This window comes from Micromys minutus (genome assembly GCF_963924665.1).
Source record: "Micromys minutus genome assembly, chromosome: 4".
Lineage (NCBI taxonomy): Eukaryota > Metazoa > Chordata > Mammalia > Rodentia > Muridae > Micromys > Micromys minutus.
Window position 1 is genome coordinate 43,698,573 of NC_137973.1, and position 12,896 is coordinate 43,711,468.

Below are 12,896 nucleotides of genomic sequence, written 5' to 3' on the forward strand. Positions count from 1 at the left end.
TCTAATGAATCAATACAGTTCTCTACAGGGGCAGAGTCAGGCTTTGCCATTGGTAACTTTCTGTACACTGCCCCCTCCCACATGTCTTCTTTCCATGCATGGTTGAGTGCAGATGTTGACTGTAGCTGTGGACCCTTCAGGTTGTAGGGCACCTGCTCTAGGCGATGAAGAAGGTGATGTACCAAACCAGACACTTGTGTGTTTGTTTCCTTGCATCAGCCCATAGGCAGCTCCCAGTGGATGTTGATTATTATTCTCCTTACAAATGCTACTTCCTTTACAACCCACTCAAACAAGAAGCTGGAAATAGAGCTCCTTGTCATGTCACAAGTTGTAATGCTGTTTCTGCTACCCTGAATGCCTCTTCTAAGTTGTAATGCTGTTTCTCCTACACTAAATGCTTCTTCTCAGCTTCCAACAGTAGAATCTATTGACAGTGACACAGTATTTCTTAATTCTTCTTTACAAAGTAAAGCAAATTATAACATAGAAGGTCTACTATTCTGGTACAATAGTTTTCCCTTCTTTTCAGGGGATGCATCACAAGAGCCTTAGGGAATACTGAAAAACTTCTGGCCACACTAAGCCCAGTATATATGTTTTTCCCCTACCCCTATTTAACCTACGAAAAAATTATTTATAATTTTGTACAATAGAAATGTAACACTGATAACTCATAATTAAACAAAACAACACGTTGTAATAAAAACTATGCGAATGAGGTCACTCTTGAAATATTTTTTTATCTTCTTCTTTCTGAGGCAGATATGGACTGTACAGTGTCCATGTGATGAAATGCTATAAATGGGGGATATGGGTGGATGTTCTTGATATAGCACTAGGCTAGCAGGATATGAATCCTGTGAGGCTGGGAAATGCTGCTTTGAGAACTGAGCCTGCTACTCAGTGACTAATCAGTGAGCAGTATGTGCAGTGTGCACACAAAGACAATGCTATTCTTATCCACAAAGGGTGGGATGGACTCAGACAGTAAGAAATTTTATCATGGTACTTACAACAGTGCACAATGTGATCCTTAAAAAAGTCGTTTATTCCTAAGTTTTCCCACTCCACGTTTGGACCCCAGATGACCACACGTTGCTGACACTATGCAAAAAGAAACTATGGATAAGATGGATTACTAGGTTCCCTCAATCTGTTATGGGCATTTGTGAGCATCGTTGGCTGGAAGAATCAACCTTCCCATATGGTCCCTCAGCCTTTCTTTTGGAATTACGCGTAGAACTCTTCTCTTATTCTTTTCATGAACTGTGAGCTTTTGATCCTATCATCTGTTGGATGTGTGAGATGGATCTCAAGCAATTAATTTACACTGTAGATATAGACGCTCAGTTACCTGCTGACTCTTGTGAAATACAAGATGGACATTGAAGAATTGCTGTCTTCCCTAGAGGCAGCCTGCCCCTACCTAGTCAGCCAATACTTTCTCCCCCTTCCCCATTAAGGCAATTGAATCCGAACATTGGTCAACAGGTGTGGGGGACTCAGGTATAATTGAGATGAGGCAGGAGAAAGGTGAGAAGGGATATTATGTGAGGAACAGAAGTGTTTTAAAAATATACTCAAGAAATCAGTGATAATGGAAATGTTGCTGTGCTTCTTTCTCAAATTTCAATTCCCTATTCCTGATCTCAGTGTCTGTGTCACTATTTATAGGCCTCTCCTTCAAGATGAGCTGGGGCGGGGTAAGGGTGGGAGTGGGGGGTGGGTAACTTTCTGTTCCAGGTGGAATAACTCACCAAATTTATTATTATTTAAACTCTCTTAAGCATACCGGAGCACCAAATGCAAAGCTCTGCAAACTGGCAAAAGCTTTTTATGGAGGGCTATAAATATTGTGGAATCTGTCAGGATTTATAAATTCCAAATAGATGTAAATGCACATTTTACTGGAAGGGGTCAGATTTACAAAGATCATACCTCTATTTGAAATTTACTTTTAAAATATGGGGACTTCCATACCTGTGAGCATGCAGCCATCTGCATAACCTCAAATGTGGATGCTACCACCTTCCTCCTGACTGGAGCACCTTCACTTATGGCCAGAAGTGTGGGAATAATGGGATTTGGTTTTGTTCACTACACTGGATAGAATAATCATACATTAGTATTAACTGTTATTGGAGGACAGTATCTGTTCACCTTCAGCCTCCATGTGAAAAGATTCTCAGATGGGAAAAAAGGAATTAGGACCAAAGGAAGTAGAGGCACATCAGTCTGTTTCTGGGGATGCATAAATACTAACAAACCTCATCCTAAAAGAAAAAAAAAAAAAGTTGTTGAAGACATCTGTCTAAAAGGCATTCACCCATTCATGGAAATAAAGGTCATGTCAACCCCCTTCCCCCATTCAGTTTGCTAAGGCACTTTGTATATCCTGTTGTTCCTCCCTCAGACTGGAGGGAATCAAGCATACAGAAGTGGAAAAGTGCCAAAATCACTGGAAGGGTTTAAGAAGCAGAGCCATCAAGAACCCCCTGATATCTAAACCCAAGGTTTCTGTCTTACAGCCTTGCCTTAGAAGTAGTGCTGACCCGTCACGAGAAAATGCCCTACAATTTGTTTTTAATTTTTTAATTGAAAGGCGGCTTAAGATTTTGTTTTAGCTTGGATGAAAATCACCAGCATCTGACATACCGTAAATTGAGAAACCTTGTCTAAGAATGCTTGAGCCTCACTTGGAGAAAATGGAATGGTAGTGGAAGGAAGATGGACAGAGAGAACTGAATGGGAGAGGGGATTAGGAGGGGAATGGAGGGAGGGGTGGCCAGATGGCCACGAGAATGAATGGAAATCTACAACTGAGGTGAGGGGTAGGATTTATCTCCAGGAAGAGAGAGAGACTTGAGATAGGGAAGGCACCCAAGAATCAATGCAGGTGTCCTAACCTGTGACTCACAGAATTGGGGATATGGAGCCTGAGCAGACTGCCTCCTGTGGCTAGGTGGGGACACTGGTGGATTGATAGGGACATTAACTTTTCACCCAAAATTTATCCTGTCTACCAAAAATGCAGGGATTTGGGATGGAGCAGAGACTGAAGAAATGGCCAACCAATAAGTAGCACAATTTGAGACCCATCCCATGTTCAAACCCCAAGTCCTGACACTACTCTGTTATGCTTGCAGACAGGCTGTCCTCTAAGAGGCTCCACCTACCAAATGACTCAGACAGAAGCATACACTCACAGCCAAACAGTGAATGGAGCTTGGGGACTTTTATGGAAGAATAGGAGAAAGGATTGTAGCCTCTAAGGGGATGAGAATTTCACAGAAAGACTAAGAGCATCAATTAGCCTGGACCCTTGGTGCTCTCAAGAGACTGAACCACCAAGTAAAGAACATACACATGCTGAACCCAGGCCTTTCCGAAAATAGGTAGCAGCTGTGCAACCTGGTCTCCATGTGGGTCCTGAACCACTGGAGCAGGAGCTATCCCAAAAGCTGTTTGTTGTCTGCACGTGTAATATGTTCTTCTACCTAGGCTGCCTTGTCTGGCCTCAGTGGGAGAGGAAGCACTTAGCCTAACAGAGACTTGGAATGCCAGGATGGTGGAATACCCAGGGAGGTCCCCACTTGCTCAGAGGAGAAGAGGAGGTTGGGGGGGATAAGAGAAGAATTATGGGGGAGAGGGAAACAGGGAAGCGGTCAGTGAGCAGGATGTAAAGTGAGTGAATGAATAAATAATTTAGAAAAAAAGCTGAGGGTTCGAGAGACAAAGAACAACAGAAACCTTGCCTAGCTTCACAAGATACATCTACTTTCACTTACTCCGGCCCATCTTAAGCTAAGTAACCCCTTTGTATCCTAAAGAGCTAGTGCCATGGGGAAGCATCCTCTACCCCAGTCCCTTCATAAAGACCTGATCATGGGAAGCCTGGGTCTGTGATTTGTGTTTTGGGAAGTAGTGCCCTTCTCGTAGCCATCAGCAGCTCAGCCAGCTCTGTGTGAAGGCTGACGAAACATAGTTCCTCAGAGCTTCACATAGACCTGGTGCTTCAGGGACGTGAAAGATGAGAGAAAAGTTTCATACATTCAACGATTCGTATCAATCGCCAACTATATGACCGTCTTGAAGGGGCTTGTCTGGATTCCCAAGATACAGCAGTGAATAAATTCTGGTTCTTGTTTTTTTCTGTGTTGTTTCCATCCCAGGTGGAGGGGGTGGAGTAAGCAAATGAATACACAGTGCTGTATCACACTACGAGGTGATAGGGACTATGGGAAAGTGAAGCCAACTGAAGGAGAGCGGGCTTGGGGGAGGGATGTTGGTTGTAATTTTATCCTGCGAGGTCAGAGAAGCTCTCGCTGATAACATGACATTTGAGCAGATTAAGAACAATTTGTAATTTACACAGGGGATCATCAGAGGAGGAGGTGACCAGAATGACAGGTTTGTCCTTCATCTGACTCTACTCTTAGGGGTATTTTCAGCAGCACAGCAATTTATTGCAATCGATGGGTAAACAAATCATCTGAAATGGGAATCTACACCAAATGACTGCTGATACCAAAATAAATAAATAAATGAATAAAAATAAAATAAACCTGTATTTCATAGCACTCACACCCTGTGAGGGGATTGATGGTTTGGTAGCTATTAACATAATTTATCCAGAGACAGTGACGCCAGGAAAAAAAATAGCAGAGGATGAAATAAAGGGAAGGTAGGTAAGAGAGAAAGAAAACAAAGACAGCTAAAAGGAAGCAAATAACTTACCAGCCCCGATAGAGCTGAAGGACAAGATTATATGCTAAAATATTTAGTGTAAATATTTCACGTGGATGTGATCTATAATACTGTTGTTACAGAGAATTACCAGTATGAAAACAATTCTTGTTAAAAGGATTAGGTTAATTAAATTTTAGACTACTCCAGCACCACCCTAATCCCTTCTAATAACACCAAGAATGAAATTTATGTAAGAAAATGCAACTTTCTCCTGCTTATGAAACCAAACCCCATTTCTTGCTATTAAATCTCACAGATGCAGGCATCTACATTTTAAGTAGTTACTCTGTGGCCCAGCAGACAGCCTTAAGTAGTTCTTAATTTAAGATCCTTTGTCTATGGGAAAGTAGAAAAATGTATGATTCTGTAGATAGTATTTACATTACTATGATGCATTTAAATAATTAAATTGATTTCACTATTAAATATTATTATAACAATTAGAACATCACATGTGATACTTTCATTTAAAAATATTAATATTTTACCTCTGGGAGAATTGAAATTACTTATTACTTAGCAGTGTGTTGGCACAATATAATGTTGTTATTTTTTTTCTTAATGTGCTTTCAGAGCTCGAAGGACAAGTACAGTCCCTGCCGTGTGCTCCCTGTTACAGTCCATGGAGTCCTTTTCTTCTGCCCATTGGTATTTTGAAAGACCATCCTTTCACCCAAGCTCTGTGTGGCCTTTCAGAGTTAAAAAGAAATCTCATGTGTCTAGTATTGCTGTAATACTTGCAGCATTATCAGCTTGACTTTTTCTCTCAAGGATTTACCTATCATCAAGCAACTGGGAATTACAGTTGGAAATGGAAATGGGACTCAGGCTGATTTGTTGGTTGATGTTACTGCAAGTTACATGCTGAACAGCACGTGCTTGCAGGAGGCTGTGAGAAACGTTTGGGTTTACACTCAAAACTATCTTGGAAAACAGAGGGATATACTGACATTTGTGTCTAGCTAATCTTTACTCCTATTGACCAGTGAAAGTCAAACATAGAAAAGCAGTGCTGTGGGATGGCCCACCTCCCTATAGCAGCTGTGTTTCAGAAACAGACATCACTAGCCATTTGCCAATCTAAGACCTTTACAAAAGATCCCAGAACCGGCAGATTCACAGAGGAGCCATGATCCCAGAGCACGCTCTAACTGCTAGGCTAATGTACCATCTAGGACAGACACCTCCAGTTTTACTTTCACTTGTCTTCCTGGGAGTCCCTCAGATTCACAGAGGCTGGTGATTGACATCTTTTCCCAGCTCCTTCTTGGAATTTCTCTGTCTCAACCTTCTTCTACCTCAGATGATTTCATGACTCACACATGGGGGAACACAGGTTTTATGACTTTTCTGAAGATATTAAGATGCCCATGAAATGGAACATAGGACTCAGGCTGTTCTGAGCTTCCCTCTTTTGGTCTAGCAGCTCTTCTTCCGGCCCCGGGAAGAAACAGAAAGAAGTTAAAAGCAGAGTTGTAAGATCCAAGAGAGAGGACATCTTTACCAGAAGTCAGAAGGACATTTATCAGTACCACCAACATAAACAGTCTTTCAAGCCCTGGTGAGCACAGACATAGAGGAAAGACCCATAAGGTAGCATGATCTCTTTGCCCCAAGGTCATTAAGAAATAAAGTGTTATGACCACTATGAGCAGCAGTAGAATCCCAACTAGTAAACCATCAGAGTTAGCACCCTGGGTCTTAAGATAGGGTGTGTTTGTGACAGTACAGGCTGCTATACTCTGAGTCTTCCAGACATTAGATATGCAAAACCTTCAGAACAAATCATCTGTGTATTCATAAGTGCATGAATCTCAGATTTTAGTTGGGAAAATATAGCACTCCAGAATAGTGGGAGACAAAAGGGTTTGTTTTTACATGACTTTTTATTGTTGTTGAGAAAAGGGCCTTCCTAGGGAGCACAGGCCAATTTGGAAATATCTATGTAGCTTAGGCTGGACTCAAACTCATGAGCCTTCTGCCTCAGCCTTCAAAATTGTTGGTTTTATAACTTTGGAGTTTAAAAGTGATTGCTCCATTTTCTAAGGAAACCCTTTGTTCACGGTGGAGTCTCCTCTCCAGGGCAGGCACAGGCTTAATGTCTGATTGAAGTTACAGCTTGTTTCAATCTGTTCTCTGACAGTACTAACACCTTGTGGACATTTTCACTGCAAAAATAAAGTCAGGATAGCTTAACCTTACCATAGTGAGAATACTGGAAGCCACATCACAGATTGTGGGCCATAATAGGCACCTGCACAAATCCCCACAGAAGATTATGTTCAGGACTTTCAGACTGGCAAAGGCCACAGGGGGTCAAGCAGACACGTTTCTAAAAAGGAGCCAAATGTGCTCTTCCGTCACAAGCCACACAAATGAGTTCCTGCATGGCAACCTAAACCAATGTTCCTCGTGTCCTGGGAAGGAGCAAAATATTAACAGAACAAAGCTGAAAGGAAAAGGGATGTCTATAGATAAACATTGCAATTAGGCAATATGGTGTATGTGGATAGAAAGTGGCTTTCTAAAAATTACTGCCTTAAAAATGTGCAAATACTGGGTGAGCTATTTTGCTTTATATATAACCAGAACAGAGGTAGGAAATAGTAATAAGCTCAAGACGGCAGAGGACACCAGTTAGAGCAGTGAAAGGGAAACAAGGGGCAGAAAGACACCAGGCAATGAGAGGTACCATCCTTGAGGCACAGGAAGAGATAGATGGCTGGCTGGAGCTGAAAGTTCTACTGTGATGCTCAAAACCTTATGTTCCTTCTTTTCATACATGAGATGAAAAAAAAAATGCCAGGCCACCTGAAGCCCATTTTCTGAAGGCCACCAGGTATGAGAGAATTTGAGAGGACCAATACTATCCTTTGCTGATCCTAAGAAGAGGGAAGGAACTCCTAATGTGTGGACTTCCAAAAGCATCGACTTATAGTCTGAATCCCCCATACTGCTCATTGATTTCTATCTCTTCCATGGTCTTTTTGTGCATATGGGATACTAAATAAAGGATAGTCACTTTTAAGGGGGACTGTGAAGAACATGGGAATCACAGCATGGCAAGAACACAGGGTGCAGAAAACACCACGAGCAAGTACTATTCATACTCCCAGAATCAGCACTCTGTCCCTAGCAAGTCAACAGAAGTATGGACACCACCGTGCAACTCGTGTCTGTCTCACCTCCTAGTAGGCAATTAGGTATAATTTTATATAACAGTGGGTATTTTATTCAATAACACACAGAAATCCCTTTCAAGTATTCTCAGAAAAAAATTTATAAAGATATTTCAAGCTTGGGGCAGTTCTGGGGAGGGGAATGTGCTAAAATCCACATGATGGAGATGATGGAGGAGGGGGGCTCTGAGGCTCCACAAAAGCCTGCTTCTGCCTGCTTTCATACAATTTATCTTCAGAATTATGGCTTTATATATCCCAACACTGAATCAATAGTCAGCAAAAACAAACCCAAACAAACAAACAAAATCCCAAAACCAGTTGCCTTTGACCCTTTAACAATCTTAGTAGTTCTCCACAGAATATGTCCTGGGACCTGGAGCCCAGCCACCCCTTGACTCCCCGCTTCCCTCACTGGTGTTCATCCTCTTGGTAATGGGACTTGATGTCCTCTTCATAATATTGATCTCTCCACTCTACCCCCAGAACCTCTGATAATTTGTCTCTGGGGATAAGTATGGGCATTTTTATGGCAGACATCAGAGAAACATCTTTACTAAACTGTAAGGTGATCAGGATGTCTAAATTCAGGAATGCTGGACTTGATATTCTCAGTGGAACAATGGTAGAGTTAAGCTTACATATTCAGTGACTCTCTGAAAAAAAGAGAATATTTCTTTTTAATCTTCATATTCTAAAAATTCGGTAGAGTCTAAAGCAGTTTTTCATCTGTACATTTATTTGTCTTTCACTCACTCACTCATTCATTTGAGAATTATGTTTGTATGTGTCACTGTGTTGTATACCAATAAAGAAACAGTCCCTTTATCATCGAGGCTTGAAGTTTAGTTGGAAAGACAGACTCTAAAAAACAAATAATTATAAGAAATGAAATGAATCACTTCAAGGGCTAACTTGGTTTTGTAGAAGAAAATAAGGCCAAGGTCACTTGAAGAAGGTCAGAGAGGAAGAGTTCTTTTGCTGCTGCCGGTCATTCCAGTTCCTCATGTTGTGGTGACTCCGCCCAGAAAATCATTCTCTTGCTACTTCTACTTCTTAACTACAATGTTGCTACTATCATGAGTTGTAATGTAAATATTTGCTGTACCAGATATGTGATAGGAGAATCTCCAAACAGTTTCGACCCACGGGTCACAAGTTGAGAACCACTGTTTTAGAGGATTATACTTAACTCAAAAGGAAAACCTAGAGAGAGAGAGAGAGAGAGAGAGAGAGAGAGAGAGAGAGAGAGAGAGAGAGAGAGAGAGAGAGAGAGAGAGAGAGAGAGAGATAGCAAACGTCAGGCCTGAGCTTGGATCGAACATGGGGATCTGCAGCAACCACCGAGAAGTGATGTTTGTAACTAGATATTTGGTAGTCGCTTTTTACTGAGCTGTGAAATACTAGATTTGAAACTGTAAGGTGATCAGGATGTCTAAATTCAGAAGTGCTGGACTTGATATTCTCATTGGACAAATGGTAGAGTTAAGCTTACATATTGCTCAGTATGTGTTCAACACTACTCTAAATGCTTACATTAACAAGTTGGGATCTTCATAACAGTAATAGAGGTCAATACTTTGTTTCTATTGCTTTGTAGATACTGAAACGGAAGCACAAATCATTTAAATTGCTTGCTCAGAATCACAGAGCGACTAACCCTCTCAGTGATTTTATAACCCAATTCGTCAATAGAGTCAAACATGAAGCTGCCTTGCGGTATGCTGCTGTCCCTGTCTCTGTCTCCCTCCATCTTCATGATCATGAGCCAATATAAGTCTGGACCCCCAGGGAAGATACAGTCAATGTCTGAGACATTGGCTTAAGAAGATATTTGAAACTGGGGATGGATGTGGATGCTGGAGGTGGAAGAATCGGGATGTGGACTGTGTCCCAGTCAGATCAGTGGCCAGTGCTTATTTGTTAGCTTCAAGGGAACTATATACCTCTTCCTGGAAAACCATCTCTTCAACAAATGCATATGGCTCATTCTTCACTTTAAAAAAAAGACTTTTAAATTTTATTTTACATGTGTGGATATTTTGCATGCTTTCACAGGCATGTTCGCCACATGCATGGCTGCTGCCATGGACATCCTGGAACTGGAGTTACAGACAGTTGTGAGCTGCTGTGTTGTTGCTGGAAATTGAACCCAGGTCCTCTGCAAAAGCAGCCAGTACTCTCAGCTGCTGAGCCATCTCTCCAGCCCCTTATTCTATACTTTTTAAGTAGGTTTGAGTGGAGCAATTCTAGAATAAATGAAATGTTAATATACGCAAAGGCTAATTTTAAAACAGTTGGGTTCTCTTTGGTATTAGGAGAAGATACTCTCTAGCAAAGCATGAATGATTGGTGAGCAAAATCATAATACAGTGCTTGCTAGATGGAAAGAAAATGCCTTTAAACTGCCTGTAAACATAACTTTCTTGTATTAGTTTATTTAAAGCTACGAGAAAATAAGCAACCCTCCCTCATAAAAATTATATAAAAAAAAACATACTATCATTTAAAGTGTAATTACAGCAAGGGGGTTAATTAAAGTGGAAAGGTGGTGACTTTTATTCACCTGATGTGATTGATCTCTCAGAGGTTCACCGCCTCGGTCTGCCAACTTAGGCCTAGTCCTGGAAGCTTCTGGACTCTATGCAGTCTTACCCAGGCCTAGATTATTTTCAGCCTCTGAGATCCGCTGCTGAATAAGCTCTCCCTTTCTTGTTTTTGATCTCTGGCTGGCTGATTCAACTCAGCTGTTCTGGTTCAAACTCCTCTCCAAGCTGACTGATTCAATCTGGCTTCTGTCTCCTCTGACGTTTTGCTCTGTTTGGCCTCAAACTAACTCTATTATGAAATTCTGCTGGAGATAAAACTTTCATACTGATTTGTTCTCCTAATCATAGTTAATGTTCTTAGACTCCCTGCATTGTGGAGAGCTTTTGGGTCACTTGGCAAGAATTTGACATTGGGCCAGGACAAGGAAGTAGTGCTACTCCTGGCAGGAATTTGACATTGGGCTAAGACAGGGAAGTAAGCTACGGCAGAAATCTGATTTTAGGTTAGAACAAAGAAGTAGGCTTCAGGGAAGAACAAGATTTTGGCCTAGGCCAGGGAAATAGGCTCAGATAATCCTGGACATCCTTACAAACCCTTAGAAACAGAGATAGAGGGGCTTTGTTTATGGCCTGGCTTGTTCCTTGACTATTTGTGTTTATTGTCTTGTTTGTTCCCTTAACCTAGAAATGATCTTATTATTACGTGCATGTAATTAAGATGGCATAAAAACAGACTAGGAAAAATTAAACTCGCCTTTCAACCTCAGCCTCCAACCTGGCCGGTGTCATGGTCATGGTGCAGCATTGTCTAATTGTCTCTTTCTTTTCAATCCTCACCACTGGAGAACCTGTTGACTGACTGAGCAGGCTTGATCATAGCATCCTTTCCTCTTCTTCCTTTACATGTGCTTCCTTCTTCAGGTCCTTAAAATTAAGATTTCCCCATGGCCCAGTCCTTTGGTATTTTTGCTTCCGTTTCTCATTTATTTCTTAGATAATTCATGCTGCAGCTTCAACTGCCACTCACACTTTGATGAGCCTATGATTCTGTCCCTAGTTCTTATTTCCCAGATACATTTCAGATACATCCATTCAATACCTATCTGAATATCATCAAAATCCTGACTCATTCATAGGAATACCAAACACAACACATTGAAAAATTAACCTTTCCTTTTTTTTTTTGTCTTCTCCTTCCTGGAAATTAGATGGATGTGTTGGATTGAATGTAAAATATTCCAGAAGGTGAACAGGATGCTATTTTTGTAGGTTGTGGAACAATTAACAGGAGGCTTTTTTTTTTTTTAAATCTGGTCCTTCTTTTTGTCTACTCTTGGTTCTAGACTATATATGCAATGTCACCAGCTATCTCATGGTCTCTAGCATTGTGGAATCTTTACCTTAAATTAGAAGCCAAGACAAACCCTTTCTTTCTTAAGTTGCACCTTGTCAGGTATTTAATCACAGTTGCTCTAAGCAAGGATGGTTTGACTTAGGTAATATTCCCACTAAAGATATTTAATCTGAATCCAGCAATGAGAAATTATCCCACAAACTAAAACTGAGGAGGTTTTCTACCAATGAACTTTTCTTATGAAAAGTAAGTCTTCATGAAAAATAGAGGAGCAGGGTCAGATGCCAGATTTACAGAGATTAAAGAGGTCTCACTGCTAATGCCACCCCTCTTCCCAAAACCATTCTGCTTCTTAAGCCTTTAAGGAGCTATGTGCTAGAACTAGAATACTGGTTGAGTATTATATGACAGCAGAAAGCCCATATTAATTTTCCACTCGAGGTGGTATAATTATAATTATGTAGGAGCATGTCACCTCTTGTGAGAGATTACAGGGCATTAGGATGACAACTTGTGCTCAAGTGATTCTGTGAAAAAATAGCTGTTTATATCACACGTACAACTTCCGTATGTTTGAGATGTAGACAAACTCAATGGTGGTTTTTATGTATCAAGCCAGGAAAGCAAATTCAAAATAAAGTATCAGTATTAAAATGATCCCCCCAAAACCAATAGCCTATATTTCAAAATGTATAAGAAATAGTTGATGCGTTCAGTCCCTCCTTTCCAGGGATTATATCCTTGTGTCCTGAGCTGGGTTCAGTGCCATGTATTTGTTAAGTCCTTACATGACACTCACTCAGGGCTCTCTGAGTGCACTTCCATTAGGACTGATATGATGCTTCTCAATAACTGAGGCTCCTGTCTGATTGCTTTTTGTCTAAATTCAGCTCTACCACTTTTTCACTATGTAATGCTTCACAAGCAAGTTTTTCAAAGCCTGAAATTTTCTTTTTTTTAAAAGTCAATGACAGTCTTCCTTTATGATCTCAATTTCACAGAAAAGTACACAATGCATGTTAAATGCTTAATGTCTCCTTCAAATGCAGTTATGATCAATAA

General features: G+C 40.8%; 1 protein-coding gene across 1 annotated transcript in view; it reads right to left on the reverse strand.

Moving 5' to 3' along the window:
* NTNG1 (netrin G1) overlaps positions 1-2,001 on the reverse strand; it is a gene marked incomplete at both ends in the record, with an annotated part of 162,993 nt that extends 160,992 nt beyond the window's left edge. Inside the window, one exon of the mRNA XM_080916024.1 lies at positions 1,984-2,001. Within this exon, the coding sequence (XP_080772150.1) occupies positions 1,984-2,001 (18 nt within the window). The remainder of the gene's footprint in view (positions 1-1,983) is intronic.
* Between the last annotated feature and the right edge of the window lie 10,895 nt (positions 2,002-12,896).